This window comes from Manis pentadactyla, chromosome 4 (genome assembly GCF_030020395.1).
Source record: "Manis pentadactyla isolate mManPen7 chromosome 4, mManPen7.hap1, whole genome shotgun sequence".
NCBI lineage: Eukaryota > Metazoa > Chordata > Mammalia > Pholidota > Manidae > Manis > Manis pentadactyla.
This window is the reverse complement of record NC_080022.1, coordinates 158,661,615-158,675,950: the sequence shown is the minus strand read 5'-3', so window position 1 is coordinate 158,675,950 and position 14,336 is coordinate 158,661,615. Positions and strand designations below refer to the sequence as shown.

The 14,336-nt window shown below is 50.1% G+C and overlaps 1 protein-coding gene across 2 annotated transcripts in view; it reads right to left on the bottom strand.

The window, feature by feature from the left end:
* RNF43 (ring finger protein 43) overlaps positions 1 to 14,336 on the bottom strand; it is a 60,071-nt gene that overhangs the window by 5,002 nt on the left and 40,733 nt on the right. For both annotated transcript variants that reach the window (XM_036879624.2, XM_036879625.2), the window contains exons 3-7: positions 9,182 to 9,304; positions 2,998 to 3,072; positions 2,762 to 2,893; positions 2,034 to 2,138; positions 456 to 617 (exon numbers count right to left, since the gene is read on the bottom strand). In XM_036879624.2, coding sequence (XP_036735519.2) covers positions 456 to 617; positions 2,034 to 2,138; positions 2,762 to 2,893; positions 2,998 to 3,072; positions 9,182 to 9,304 — 597 coding nt within the window. The remainder of the gene's footprint in view (positions 1 to 455; positions 618 to 2,033; positions 2,139 to 2,761; positions 2,894 to 2,997; positions 3,073 to 9,181; positions 9,305 to 14,336) is intronic.

The following is a 14,336-nucleotide window of genomic DNA, read 5'->3' as shown; positions in this document are numbered from 1 at the left end:
CTCTTTCATGCTCTCACCTACTTGCAAAAGACCTCATAGTAGAATAGAAAGGTATGGCTTTTCATAGATATGGATTTTGTCACTTAGCTGCATGACCTTAGGCAAATTTTTTTAACAGACAGTTTTCTGCTTTAAAATAAGGATAAAAAACTAGTTTACCCTACCCCTCACTGTCACGAGGCTAAAAGGAGATAATACATCTATAAAGCACCCACTGCAAAGCCTGGAACACGGTAGGTAGGCATGCAACGAACAATAGTTCTCTTTCCCTGGAAGACCAGGAAAACAACCAGACCTCAGTACTATCCTCCACCTCTACCCCATGCAGGACAAACAGGACACAGACGCAGCCAGAGCAACACCGCCAGCCTTAAGTGCCTCGTCCAGCCTCCCCAGCTCCAGCCTTCCTCCCCAGCCTGGTCACAGAGGTGAACCACAGGCCCTCCCTGTCTTACCTGGCCCTCGGAGAACTCCTCCAGGCAGATGGCACACACAGGTGCTGAGCTACAGCTGCTACCTGAGTCTGGCCACTCAGCCCGGGTGCTTCTGCAGCTGGCTCGGTACCTCCTGGTGGCCAGCTGGCTGATGGCCCAGGCTGTTTGCTGTTGAAGGGGATCCTGGGGAGAGGGGTGGGGCTCAGAATAAGGCAAGAGCTCCCCTTCCGCATCCCTGGTCCTCAGCTCGTACTTGGTTCCCAGTCACCCATTTAAATCACATGGCCAAGTGATGACCCCTTGGAGCTCATGCATGACTCTGCCAAGCAGGCCACGCCCTCCCTCCTCGCTCCCCCACTCCCACCCTTGAGCTTTCCTTCCCTTGATGAGAGAAACTGCTTAATCCAACTGCCTGTTTGACATCTCAGCTTTGATGTCCAATAGGCACATCAGATTTAACATGCTCAGACTGAACTTCTAATCCCATTAACCACCCCCAACCACGCACCTCTCCTTCCCCCGTCTTCCCTCTCTCAGTAAATGACAATTCCATTCTTTTAACTGCTCAGGTCAAAAATCTTGGTTCCATTCTTGACTCCTTTCTCACACTAAATGATCAATCCATTGGTAAACCTGTTGGCTTTGCCTTCAAAATATACTGAGAATCTAAGTAATTCTCACCACTTTTACTGCTGTCTCCCTGACCCCAGCTATCATCACTCTCACCTGGACTCCTGCAACAGTCTCTGAGCTGGTTTCTGTTTCCAGCATTGCCCCTCCATAATCTAGTCTCATCAAAGCAGCCAGAGTGATCACGGTAAAACTTAAATCATTCATGGCAATCCTTCTGCCCCAAACCCTCCAACAGCCCCCATTTCACCTAGAGTCAAAAACAAAGTCCTGACAATGGCCTGAACAGTCCAGTACAACTGGGGCCCTGTGAACTCTGTCCTTGCCTCTTCCTCTGCCTTCTCACTCGCTCTATTCCAGCCACATGGCCTTCTTGCTGTTCCCCAGCTGTACCAGACACACTTCTGGCTCAAAGCCTCTGATTTCACTGTTTCCTCTGCTCAGATCACTTCCTCCAGATACCCACACAGATCACCCCTTCACCCAGCTAGGATCTTTCCTGTAGTGTCATCCTGTCAATGAGGTCTTCCCTGGTCTTGCTTTTAAAAATTAGCCTTGTCTCCTTTGCTTTCCCTCTCCCCTTTTCTATTTTATTCTTCTCCCTGGCACATACCACCATCTAAAATACTATATACTTTACTTATTTATTTTGTACATTATCTGTCTCTTCCCTCTAGAATCAAAGCCCCTGGAGGTAAGGGATCTTCTCTTTTTCTTCACTGCACACACAATCCCCAGCGCCTGGGAACAGAGCCCAGCAGGAGCTCACTGTGTTTGTTGAATAAAAGTCCAAATGAGCAAGCCTATGGAGAGAGGCTGCTGGAAATCAAGGGAGTCCGAGCCAGGGTATTTTGATGTAAACTGTTTGGTGAGAATAAAAGAACCTTCTTTCCTCACTTTTCGCTTTCCTGCTCCCTACCTCCCACACACATACATATGTCCACCTCCATGGGGGCCCACCCTGCTCACCGGCCTGCTGTGGCGGGGGCAGCACCGGACGCGAAGCACTGAAGCCAGGATGACCACAAAGATGATGCCCACCACCGTCAGGAGGATCCACACGTCGTAATCTGGCTGGGGGAGCGAACAGAGATGGGAAGGGTCATACTTCTGGAATGAGCTGGGCCAGTTCTGGGGAGGAACACAGGAGCCCAGGAGATAGAGAGCTGATGGTCCCCTTGAGCGTCCAGCAGAGGGGCTGAGGTGGAGAGGAACCTGCAGGTGAAGCTAGTGGTCCCACGGACACTCATAGGAAAAGGCCCTCCAGGTGTCAGCTGTGAGAGGTACTATCTGAAGAAGTGTGTGCTGGGAAAAAGGAGAAAGGGACCCCTCTGCAAGGTGGGAGCTACCCAGTGAGCAGCTGTGTGGGCTTCCCTGCCAGCGGAGAAACAGCAGCCAGAGGTCAGGGGGCTAGGGGGCCAGTGTTTCATTCAGAGCCTTCTACTCTGCTGAGAAACCATGGAGCTGAAAACAACTTTAGAACTCAGCTGAACCAATCAGTGCATTCTGCAGGTGAGGCCCAGAGGGGGAAGAAACTTGCCTAGAGGCACACAGATGATGGATGAAGTTGGCCTAGAGCATTACGAAGGTCTCTTTAGCTCAAGTAGTCTAAGGGCTTTCGATGGGCGTTTCACCGCAGGACACAGTGAGGGTGGGAGCAGGTGCTGGGGCAGGGTACAGAGATCCGGCATGCTTACCCAGGCTGGGGGCTCCTTCAGCTCAATCCGCACATGGGCCTTGCGGTTCTTATATACAAACTCCATCAGCTTCTCGGCATCATTACCCCAGATCAACACCACCGGCCAGGTCAGCCCCAGGGGCTGCTGCAGCTGCAGGAGGGAAAGCGCCCACAGGGCTGCTGTGTCCTGCTTCTCCTTCCCCTGGTAACTTTGTATTCGTCCATGCAGCCCCCTCCTCAGACACCCCTGGGTACCTGCTCAGCAGCTGCTCGATCCTCAGTGATGTCAAAGAGGACAGCACTGGCTCCTCGCTCACCTGCCATCTGGGCCTGCAGAGACACAGCAGAGGTCTGGCTGGGGTCAGAGAAGACACAGCCCATCTGTGCCCTGGCCTCACCCTCTCACCAGCCATCCCTTCCTAAGAGTTTGCACACACTGATTCTCTGCACGCTCACAGACATAACACTCGCGAGGGATTAGGATCACCTGCCCTGCAATGAGGTCGCCCGGGTCCCACCGACTTCAAAGCCATTTAGTCCTTCCTTTCATACTGGAACAAACCTTAAACAAGGGTTTAGTAGGTGCCAGGTGATGGACTAGGCTAAGGACAAGTAAAACAGCCCCTGCCTTCAGGGTCCACAGTCTGCCTTTACAAAGAAGTGTGAGAACAGACAGTAGGGATCTGAGGGCGACCAGTCCCCAGCAGAAAGGAAGAGGAGAACAGCAGAGATGTGAAGAGCTCCTTCAGAACAGACCTGGGCTCCCCAGGGTCCATGCTTGCCTGACAGGAGGAGCCTGCAGGGCATCCCCCAGCTCAGGCAAAATTCCCAGGCCTGAGACCCTGCTCCCATGGCAGAGTCCACCTCTCTCCCTGACACAATCTAGTTTGCCAATTCTTTCTCAGGCTCCAGATGAAGGACTTAATGGAGTCCCTGTCCAGTGTTTGATCCTTTCCTCCTGTTCCTGAGGGTGGTACTGGAGACTTGTGTGGGGAAGGATGTGAGGGGCTGTCCCTGTGAGGACATAACTGTGCATGTGGGTGCTCCCCAAGGCTCCAAGAGCAGGCTGGGGGAAGCAGACCCTAGTCAGCCAAGCAGAGCAGAGAGCAGAGCCAGAAAGTGAACAAAATGTAGGCCTCTAGGGGCTTGGGTATGGGGTAAGAGAAGGGAGATAGGAACGGAGGGCAGGGTGGAGGAGCAATGGCGCCGGGGGGACATCTCTCCGGCCCTAATGTCAGGCGCCCCTGGCCGGCACAGCCACCCTCCCGCCTTCCTCCCTAGAGCACAGACTCATCTTGTAATGGCATCAGACCAGGACTTCATGCCTCTGGGGGCCTACAGAATTCAGGGACCTTTCTGCAGGCACTGAAGGAGTTAATCCTTCTACAAGCAGTGGTGGTGGGAGGGCCTGCGCTGGGCTTACTCACACTCTCAGCGCTTTGATCTCAGCTTCCCTTCCTGAGGAGAGCCTGTTGGGGCAGGTCTCCTGCCAGGCAGGCCAGGGGAGCGGCTCCTTGCTCCAGGTCCCTGCTCCCCATTCCCCCAGGGGCCAGGGGGCCCTTAGAATGAGCAACCTGCAGGCAGGGGAGACCAGGGAAGGTGATGGAGACCCTAACGTGGGGCCCTCTTTTGGTCAGGAGGGTAGGGTTCCTCTTCCCTCCCTGTTTTCCCAAGAGCTAGGCTGGGCCCTCTCCCAGTGCCCCTGCCCAGCCCAGGCCCAGGCTCGCCAGCCTAATTGACTGGAAATTCACAAGACACTAGAATTGCCGAAGAAACTGAAAGGTCACAGCTTTCATCCTCCTCCAGCCCTTACTCCCAGGAAGTCCACCCCACCCCGGTGACCCCAGGCAAAAACAGCTCTCCAGTCTTTAGAGCCCTTCAAGCCAGGGTAGTGGGACAGCCCCAGGAGAAAAGGAGAGGGGCTCCTGCTGCTAATATCACAGTCCAGGACTTGGTCACGGGGCGGGAAGGTCACCCCAGTAGTCACAGAACTGTGACTCTCGGGTCTTCCATACTGCTAGGGCCTCTTGTTTCTCATACCCAGAAGGAGACCCTGGGCCCAACCAGCCCAGCCTGGAAGAGCATGAAGGAAGGGCACAGACTTCCTTCTCTGGAGATTTTCTTACTTCCCCACACCTCTATCTTTGAAAGATTGGGGTAGAAACAGTGGAAAGCAATTACCCTGATGTTCAAACACTCCAGCCCATTACAGCCCATAATTACAAAGCTGTAAAAATGATCAAAGAGAGAGAGTTGGCAAATGGGAAAAAAGAACAAGATTTCAGGCAGTGGGTGCCTGTGTCTAGGAATCTAGGAATCAGAAAGCAAGTTTGGGGCCAGACAGCAGACCACTCTGGGGTTACCCATGCTCTTCTCCTGTCCACCTGCAACCAAGACAGTGGAAGGGATGGAGAAGAAGAAGCACTTCTGAAAGGCAGAGAGGGTGGGCAGGCCCCAGACCGGAAGACTGGGCTTTAGAAAGATAACCCAGAGATTCCCCTGGGAGCTGCAAAGAGTCAGCTAGCCTGCCCACAGCCTCTAGCAGCAAGAGCCAATATACTCCAGGACTGTACTGCACTCTGCACTTCTCTGGGCTTTACGTTTTCCTCTCCAGACAGTGACAGTCTATGTGCATCTCCTCCTCATCAAAGATTGGCTGAGCACCTACTGTGACAAGGGTGCCAAGCCAGGGAAGGCCAGGCACTTCAGACCACCTCATAATCTAGCTGTGGAGACAAGGTATATGCATAAAATTATAATACTGATAACAACATTCTAGAGTACAAATGAATGAAATAAACCAGTAGTTTCCAACCTTTTTTCACTGCTGAAAGCCCTTCTCTCCACTCCTCCCAACACACACACACACACACACACACACACACACACACACACAATCTGACACAAATCTTCACTATTCAGAACAGATAAAGTGAGCTAAGGTTGAGGGTGGAGGTGGGTCGAGAAGGAGCCTTGGCATCCCCCCCCCCAAGACACCTCCATAAAATCTGGTGTGCAGAGCACAACAGAGACCCTGGTAGGGTGCCAGGAGAGAGGGATTTCTGCTCCCAGCAGCCTAGCTGAGCTGAACCAGTTAGGAAAGACTCAGTGGAAGAGGTGGGATTCATTCGGGCTGGAAAGAAAGGGTAGGAGGAAGTAAAAAGTATATAATCTTTAGTGAGACCCCCTCTAGCCAGACTACTTAAGTCTGAGTCCTGAATCTAGTACCAGTTATTAGCTGTGAGACTTTGGGCAAGTTGCTCACCTACTCTGTGCCTCAGTTTTCCTTTCTATAAACTGGGGATAATTATAGGACCTACTTCTACAGGGTTGTTTTGAAGACTATATAAGTTAATCCATGCAAAGCTTTATAACAGTACCTGGCACATAGTGTTCCTTAAGTATTAGTTTTATAATGTCAGCTATTACTATGTGCTTCAGGAACATGATTTCATTTACTCCTCAAAAGAACTCCACAAAACAGTTGTTAGCCCCACTTTTGAGTTGAGGAAACTGAGGCTCAGAGAGACTAAACAACTTGCCTAGGGTCACACAGCTGAAAAGCAGTGGAGGCAGGATTCCCACCAGGACTTTGGTCTTCCAAGTACCTGGTCACCAGGTAGTGGGCTCTACAGTAAGAGAGGCAGGGCTCGCACCCGTGTGCTTGCCTCCAGAGCCAGCTCGAGTCCAAGCATGAGACTGAGGTTAAGGGCCTGAGGAATCCCATGAATGGCTCTGGAGTTGCTAATATATCTGGGTGACTTGATAGGAGGAAGGAGATGAAAGGACAAGAATGGGAGAGTCCAGAAGAGTTATGGTGAGGGTTTCAGAGAAGATCAAGAGAGAGAACAATGAGAGAAAAAAAACAACCTTGCTAACTGTGAAAGTACAGGATGACGATGATGCCACTGATGAGGACAGAGTGACAGCTGCAATCATTTATGGAATGTTACTATGTGCTTGGCACAGGGCTACGAGCTTCTTCTGTACTCTTTCATTAAATCCTCAGAGCTAGCTGATGATGTAAGTCCAGTATTATCCCCCTTTTACCTTTGAGGGAACAGAGGCTCTGAGAGGTGAGCTAAAATGTCCAGGTCACACTGCGGGGCAGTGGAGATGCCAGGCTTCAGAGCCCCAGCTCTGCAGATAGTGATGGCACTGCTGAAACTGAGATGCCAGAGCAGGGCTGGCTGAGGTCAGCAGTTTTCACACTTTCCTCACCAAAGACCCACCTTTCCACTATGGCACCCATGAACTGTAATTTTTTTTTAAAAGTCTTATCAACTAACTGCATTTATTACAGTTGTAACTTGTATTAAAACATCGAACTGACAGAATTCCAACCAAAAGCAAAAAATGAAAATTTTAGTTAAAAAATAACTAAACAACCGTGGGACTTCTAAAACACTGGAAGCAGCTCAAAGACCCACATTACTACCTTCACGGACTTTCTTTGGCCCAGGGGATCCCTGGCGGGAGCTGCCCACTCACGTCAGAGGCTGAGGCCTCAGGGGAGCCTTGGCCCTGGCCATCTGGAGAACCTGGGTCTGGGGCAGTTCCCAGAGGGATGGGCAGAAGCCGGTGGGGAAGCTGCGGGGCAAGTGTGGGGAGGAACACACAGGCAGTGGCTGCGGAGGCTGTGAAGGGAAAGAGGCCGCGGGGCAATGGCCAAGGCGCTACTTCTACACTCATGCTTTTTATTTATGTGTTCGTTTGAGCTCAGGCACTACTGAGCACTTGACATACATTATTTTCATGCTCACAATGCTCACTGGGGGTAGGAAATGAGAGTCCTATTTTATGGCAGTGGAAACAAAGGCCACAAGGTTGAGTATGTCAAAGAGCATTGGCCACCTGGTCCTTGTTCACCAGTGGCTGCGCACATGCCTCATTTCTCCTGCAGGAGCGTGGTCCTCCGGGGCGGCAGTAAACCTCCTATGTGGACGCGTCCTGACAGGCTGCCAAGGGCTCACATGTGTGAAATCATATGCCGCTTTAGAACAGCAGAGCTTCTGTGAGCCCTTCCTTCCCTCTTCTCTCTCCCTCTCTCCCTCTTGTCTCTCTGTCATGTACACGCTCTCCCCTCACATGCACACTACCTAACACTGAGCGCTAGTCTACCACATGAACAAATGAATGACATCTGCTCCCATTCTGTCAAGCAAGGGAAATGGAATAGCCGGAAGCAGGGTAGCTTTGGCCTAACAAAAGTCTGCTGCCATTAATCTCTCCAGCTCATCTACGTGTATCCTGGCTCCCTTCTGCACCAGCCTGACTAGACTAGGAGAAGATCTCCCCTGTCGGTGTGCACCACACCACATTCCGAATCCCTGAATCCCAAGCCCTGCCCCCATGGGACCAGCTAAGAGCCCAGGCTGTTTCCTTGAGACTCATGGCTCAGGACCAGGAAATCCCTAGGGGATTGGGCCTGAGCACAGTGAGCAAACACACAGGTTGGGACTGTCCCCCAGCCCTCTCTTTCACCAGTCTTGGGAGCGGGACCCATTCCTCCAAGTCCACCTGACTATGCAACACAGTCTAACTATTCTCTGGCTTAGGTCGACATGAGAATCTTTTTTACATATGTTCAGTATTCCCAGCCATGAGGGGAGGCAACAGAGCAGAGGTATTAAAAGCCTGGGTTTGAGAAAGGCTCAGTTCAAATCTCAGCCCCACCCCTTGCCAGCTGGATCACCCTGGCAAGTTACCTGAGTTCTCTCATCCTCATTCGCCTTTATATGTCAAATAAAGAACAATGATGTCTAGCTTTCCTGATTGTTGTGAAAAGTAAATGAGATAATATATATATATAATCTGTCCCATGTCCCACCTGGCACATGGTAAACACATAGAAAACAGTAACTAATGTTGAAGAAGGGGTCACAAACGCAAATGTTTCCAGGGCCTGTGAGGTAGCAGGCCAGTGGCTAGCATGGTAAACAGAGCCCATGATCGTGGAATGGTGGCAGCTGCTGTCAGCTCCAGCCAGTGGCACCCATGGAAACGTGGGGCCACTGATTTACAACCTCAGAGGAAGAGTGTGAGCTTTTTTAAGGGTAGGGGCAATGGCTTCTGTTTCTGCTGTCCTTCGGAGTGCTCAGTAAATACTTCTGAAAAATGGAAAAGCCCTCCAACTGACCCCCTCTTTGCTCTGATGCTGGCAGAGGTAGGGGTTTAGGAACCTCCAGGTGATAGGGGAGGAGATGGGGGAGGGCTCATGCCCTAGATGACACTCAGAAGGTTCTGCTGGTAGACAGTCCGTGGAGAAAGGACAGAGGCATGAATTTCCACCTCTCTCAGACCTGTCACGGGTTAGGAAAACCTGAGTGAATTGGGCACATCACTCTTAGTAGAAAAGGGGACAGAGAGCAGAGCCGTCTCTCACAGCCCACAGTAGGGTGAAGTTCAGAGTGTGGGGGGGGGTCAAGTGTGACTCTACCTTGCTGGCCAGTGACAGGCAGGGGCGGGGGGCCCGTTGAGGACTCTCCAGCTTGACGATGCTGATGAATCCACGCTCCAGATTGTCGTCATCACTGGCGTTGCACAGGTACAGGGGGTGGGACTGCAGAGAGAGAGAGCAGACAGACAGACAGGTCAGGGAGGCACTGGGGAGTAGAAGTAAGCTGTGAGAGCTGGGCCCTTCCCTGCTGCTCCAGGCAGGCATCAGGCAGGGCTCTTGGCGCTGAGAGTGGATCTTATTTGCCAGCCTCATAGTTGGCTAGTAACCATCAGTTTTCACTTCAGGGAGGCCAGGGCCAAGGACACATGGACAAGAGTGTTCAAAATGGGGGTCTAAACAAAAAAACCTCCTGCAAAGCAGCTCAACAACCCTCAAGCCCCGGTTTTCCAAACTGGCCAGTTGCAAAGAGGTCTTCTCTCCTCTTACCTCTCCCTGGTCCGACAACCCCAGGCTAAGAGCCTGTAACAGTGCCTACAGTTCTTGCCTTCTCTCCTCGCTCCCCCAGGGCAGTGCTGGGGGTGGTCAGGTAGCTGCTGCCCAGCAGATTCCCATCTCTCCCCTGGCTTGGGTCTCCCCACTTGGGCGCTGCCTTGATCCTCTCAATATCCCGCTTGGCCCCTCCCTAATCCTGGGATTAAGCAGGGTGACAACAGGCAGTAGAAACTATTTGGGGATGAGGCTTGGCTAAGAACAAAGCCTTGAACAGCGTAATTCCTCAGAGCTCATCCTGTCCCCAGGAATGATGGAGTAGAGATGAGCCAGCTCACCCCATCTGCTCTGAGGGTACAGCAGGTCCAGTCCAAGACCCTGTGCCTCTATCCTGGCTGATGCTGAGCAGCGACTATGGGGGAAGTGGGCCCAGAGGGTCCCCTCAGCACAGGGGTGAGACTGCCCTTCTGTACATTCTTTCCTCACTCAAGATGGTTCTAATATCCATTTGAATCTACTTTTCCCAGAGTTCTGTGTGAAGGCAAATTCTGGCGCGCTAAGACCCCCACCCTTTAAGATACAATCACCACCGACCAGATGGTCGCCCACCCCTTAGAACACACCCTACCCCTGCTCCTTAAAAACACGCTTCCTCACCCAGGAGCTGCTGCTCCCTCTCTGGGGGCAGCCGTTTTCTCTTTCAGATAATAAAATCCCTTGCGTGGGCCCGTGTCTCCTGAGTCGTTCTGGGGTAAGGAGGGTCGCGGCGAGATACCCTTTCACTGTGAGAACCAAGTATGATTTATTTGGCCTTGGATAATCCTATGTGTCAGGAGTTCCCACATGGTGGAAACCCAAGAAAGGGGATTTCTACTAGGGAGCTGCCCCCCGCTTCCCTTGCCGCTACTGTTGAAGTTTAAAGGACTTCCAGAGAGAACCAACAGAGGAACCAGACAGAATTTTGAATTTATGAAAATGATAATGTTGATGATGGATTAAAAAATACAGTCACTCTTTGAAAGCGCTTTCAAGATGTTTGCTCTCGCTGTACCACTGCAGTTCCTTGAACATAGCAGGCTCTCAGTAAATATGCACACCTTGCTTTGAATTGTCTCCTGGTGAATAAAAATCTTTGGGCAGCGGTGTTGAGATAGGAGGAGTTCCATTCTTGCTTCCAGAATTTAAGGACAGTAGTCTGTGGGTGATCAAAATTTGGCATGGGAGAAAAGTCACATATCCTCCAACACCCCCAGAAAAAGCCTGGGGCATAGCCTGGGGGCTGTCTCACCTCAGAGAAACTATAGGTACTGTTTCAACAAAGATCCATTAGTCCATCCATCTTCCCATCTGTCCCATCATGCACCCATTCATTTCTTTATTCTACCAACACTGGAGGCCCCTTGCTGCCAGGCACTGCACAGTGCATGGAGGAGCTGACAATGGCTAAGATAGGCTCCCTACCTTAGAGGCTCAGAAAATGAGTGTGTAAACTCTCATTTTATAATATATAAAAATATATATATATAATATATATATATACACACATAATATAATTATTGTGATGCAGATCTCTTCAAGGGCCTGTGGAGGGCACTAGGAATGGGGACTAACAATCCCCTGAGGGAGGGCAGAATGACTTCGGGGCTTCCTTGGGGACTGAATAGGTATGTGTTCACCCAGTGGACCCACAGAGAGGAGGTGGGTACATTCCTGGCAGAGGAAGCAGCCTGTGCCCAGGCGTGGGGTTGGGAGGGACTGAGGGCAGTTCAGTCTGATGTGAAAGGGAAAGCAGGAGAGGCGGCTGGAAAGGTCCGCACAAGCCAGACCACGGAGCAGGGACCACGGAATTGCATTTGAGAAAGGTCTCCCTGGATGGACTACAGAGGACTGTCGGGTGTGGTGAGGAGTCAGAAGTCAGCTGCTCCAATAGAATAAATGATGTAGGGCCTTCCTTCAGGAACCACACATTGCAGCCATGGACGTCTACTGGTGTGCTGGCTTCCCGCCCCTACCCATGGCCCAGAGTTCTCAAGATAACTGCAAGATGCCTCTGGCTGATCTGATGGCCAACTGGGAGAGGGGAAATTCACTTGGGAGAAGTCTTTAGAGATGGATTTGCAAATACTTAACCACACACCGCTCTGCCTCCAGGCCTCTGCAGGGAGAATCAGCGTGTACAGCGAGGCCTGGGTTGTAGGAGGGATGCCTCTGACCAGGCAAGGGGAAAAAACTTGGTGTCAAGAATCACCAGCCTTTCTGGTCCTGACCTAACTGTGCGAGAGGGAAGGGAATGAAATTAATCATTAGTAAATGCCATGGTCTTTAGATGGTCTCTCTCTGAGGCAGGTCTGATCATCTCCATTTAAAGGAGAAAAAGAGGCTGGAGGCTCAGAGAAGTTAAGGTCGCACAAGGTTAGAGCTGGGCTCCGTTGGACTCCATCCTCTGGAGTCATGTAACTCTAAATGAACACAGATTCAACCCTCCATTGTCCATGCTGTTCCTGCTGCTGCTGATAATTTACATTTATCAAGTGCATTCGGTGGGTCAGTGATTATTTAAGCATTTCTGTGCATCAACTCTTGTCATCCTCATAATAATCCTATGAGGTAGAAACTGAGGCACTAAGAGATTAACATGCCCAGGATTATACAGCTGGAATCAAAAGAAATGGAAACAAGTAGGACAAGGTTTAAAAAAAATGAAGAACAATTTCTGTAAGTCAGGCAGAGAAAGACAAATACCAAATGATTTCCCTCATTTGTGGAGTATAAAAACAAAGCCAAACTGAATGAACAAAACAGCAGCAGACTCACAGACCCCAAGAAGGGACTAGTGGTTACCAAAGGGGAGGGGTTGGGGAGGGCGGGTAGGGAGGGAAGGAGAAGGGGATTGTGGGGTATCATGATTAGTGCACATGGTGTGAGGGGTCACAAGGAAGAAGGCAAACAGTGAATCTGTGGCATCTTACTACACTGATGGACAGTGACTGCAATGGGGTATGGGGGGGACTTGATAATAAGGGTGAATGTAATAACTACGTTGTTTTTCTTGTGAAACCTTCATAAGAATGTATTTCAATGATACCTTAATAAAAAAAAATTTCCATTGACTTTGAAAACATGATACCTTCTTCCCCCAATTCATAACCAGGAAAATTTACCTTCCTAATTATACATTCCTAAAGCTTAGGGGCCCAAACATGAGTTCCTAAAATACTGGTGGTACTTTCAGGATTCTGTCCTTGGCCCTTATTTCTTTTCACTGTCCATGCTCCCCCTGGATGACCCCAGTCAATCCCTTGGCTTCAGTTTCCACGTAGAAGTCATTGATCACGTATGTGCAGCCCAGATCTCTCTGGAGTTCCAGACCCATGCCCAACAGGTAGAGCCTGGATGTTTCTCCCTAAAGAACCTTAAATGAGACACCTCAAACTCAGCATGTTCAAAATTGAACTAATCATTTTATCCCTTGAAATTGTTCCTCCTGTGGTCCCTAGTTTAGGGATTGGAGCCATTATCCACCTATTACCCAAATCTGATGCTGTCCTCCTAGTGTCCTCTATCCCCTTCACCCCTGCCACCATTGTCAGCACCCAACCAGTCACCAGATTCTAACAATTCTATCTCCTAAACATTTCTCTTATTTGCCATCTTTCCTCCATTCCCACTCTGACTGCTCAAAGACAGGTCATTGCTGTTTCAATGCCCTGAAATAACCTTTTAACTGGGGTCATCTCACCCCACTTAATTCTCTATGCTGAAGCCAAAGTGGTCTGCAATGTTAACTTGAGCTGAGCATGTCACTCTTCCACCTTAAGCTCTTAAAAGGCTTCTCAAAGCTCTTGGAATAAAGTCTGCAGTCATAAGCATAGCTTAAAAGGCACTGCCTGCTCTGAGCTCCCGCCTTCATGCCTTGTCTCACAGACTGCGGTTCCCTCCCCAGACCTCTTCCCCCCCTTGCAGTCTATGCTCCAGGAATAACTTATTTCAGGTCCTCAAACACTTCTGGCACTTGCTGCTCTGTCAGGATAGGTGGAAGGCCTCTTCTCTGGGTCCCCTTAGGACCCTGGATTCCCCAATCTCAGACTTATCCCCTGGTATTTTAGTGGTTTTGCTTACTTATTCCTCTCTCTCCCAGGATCTCCCTCACAACTTCCACTGCCCCTTTGGTGCCTACTACGGAGTAAGTGCTCAATCAATATTTTTTTATTAAATAGTGAGGGTTTAGCTGATTAAAAAATGGGCAGAGGACCTGAACAGACATTTTTCCAAAGAAATACAGGTGGCCAACAGGCACACAAAAAGATGCTCCATATCGCTGATCATCAGAGAAATGCAAATTAAAACCACAATGAGGTATCACCTCATGCCAGTCAGATTGGCCACCATCCAAAAGACAAGGCAAGTGTTGGTGAGGATGTGGAGAAATGGGAACCCTCCTACACTGAGGGTGGGAATGCAAATTGGTGTAGCCACTGTGGAAAGCAGTATGGAGGTTTCTCAAAAAAACTAAAAAATAGAAATACCATATGACCCAATAATCCCACTTCTAGGAATTTACCTGCAGTAAACAAAATCCCTGATCCAAAAAGATACATGCAACCCTATGTTTACTGCCACATTATTTATAATAGCCAAGTTATGGAAGCAACCTAAGTGTCCATCCGTAGATGAATGGACAAAGATGGTGTGTACATATACACAA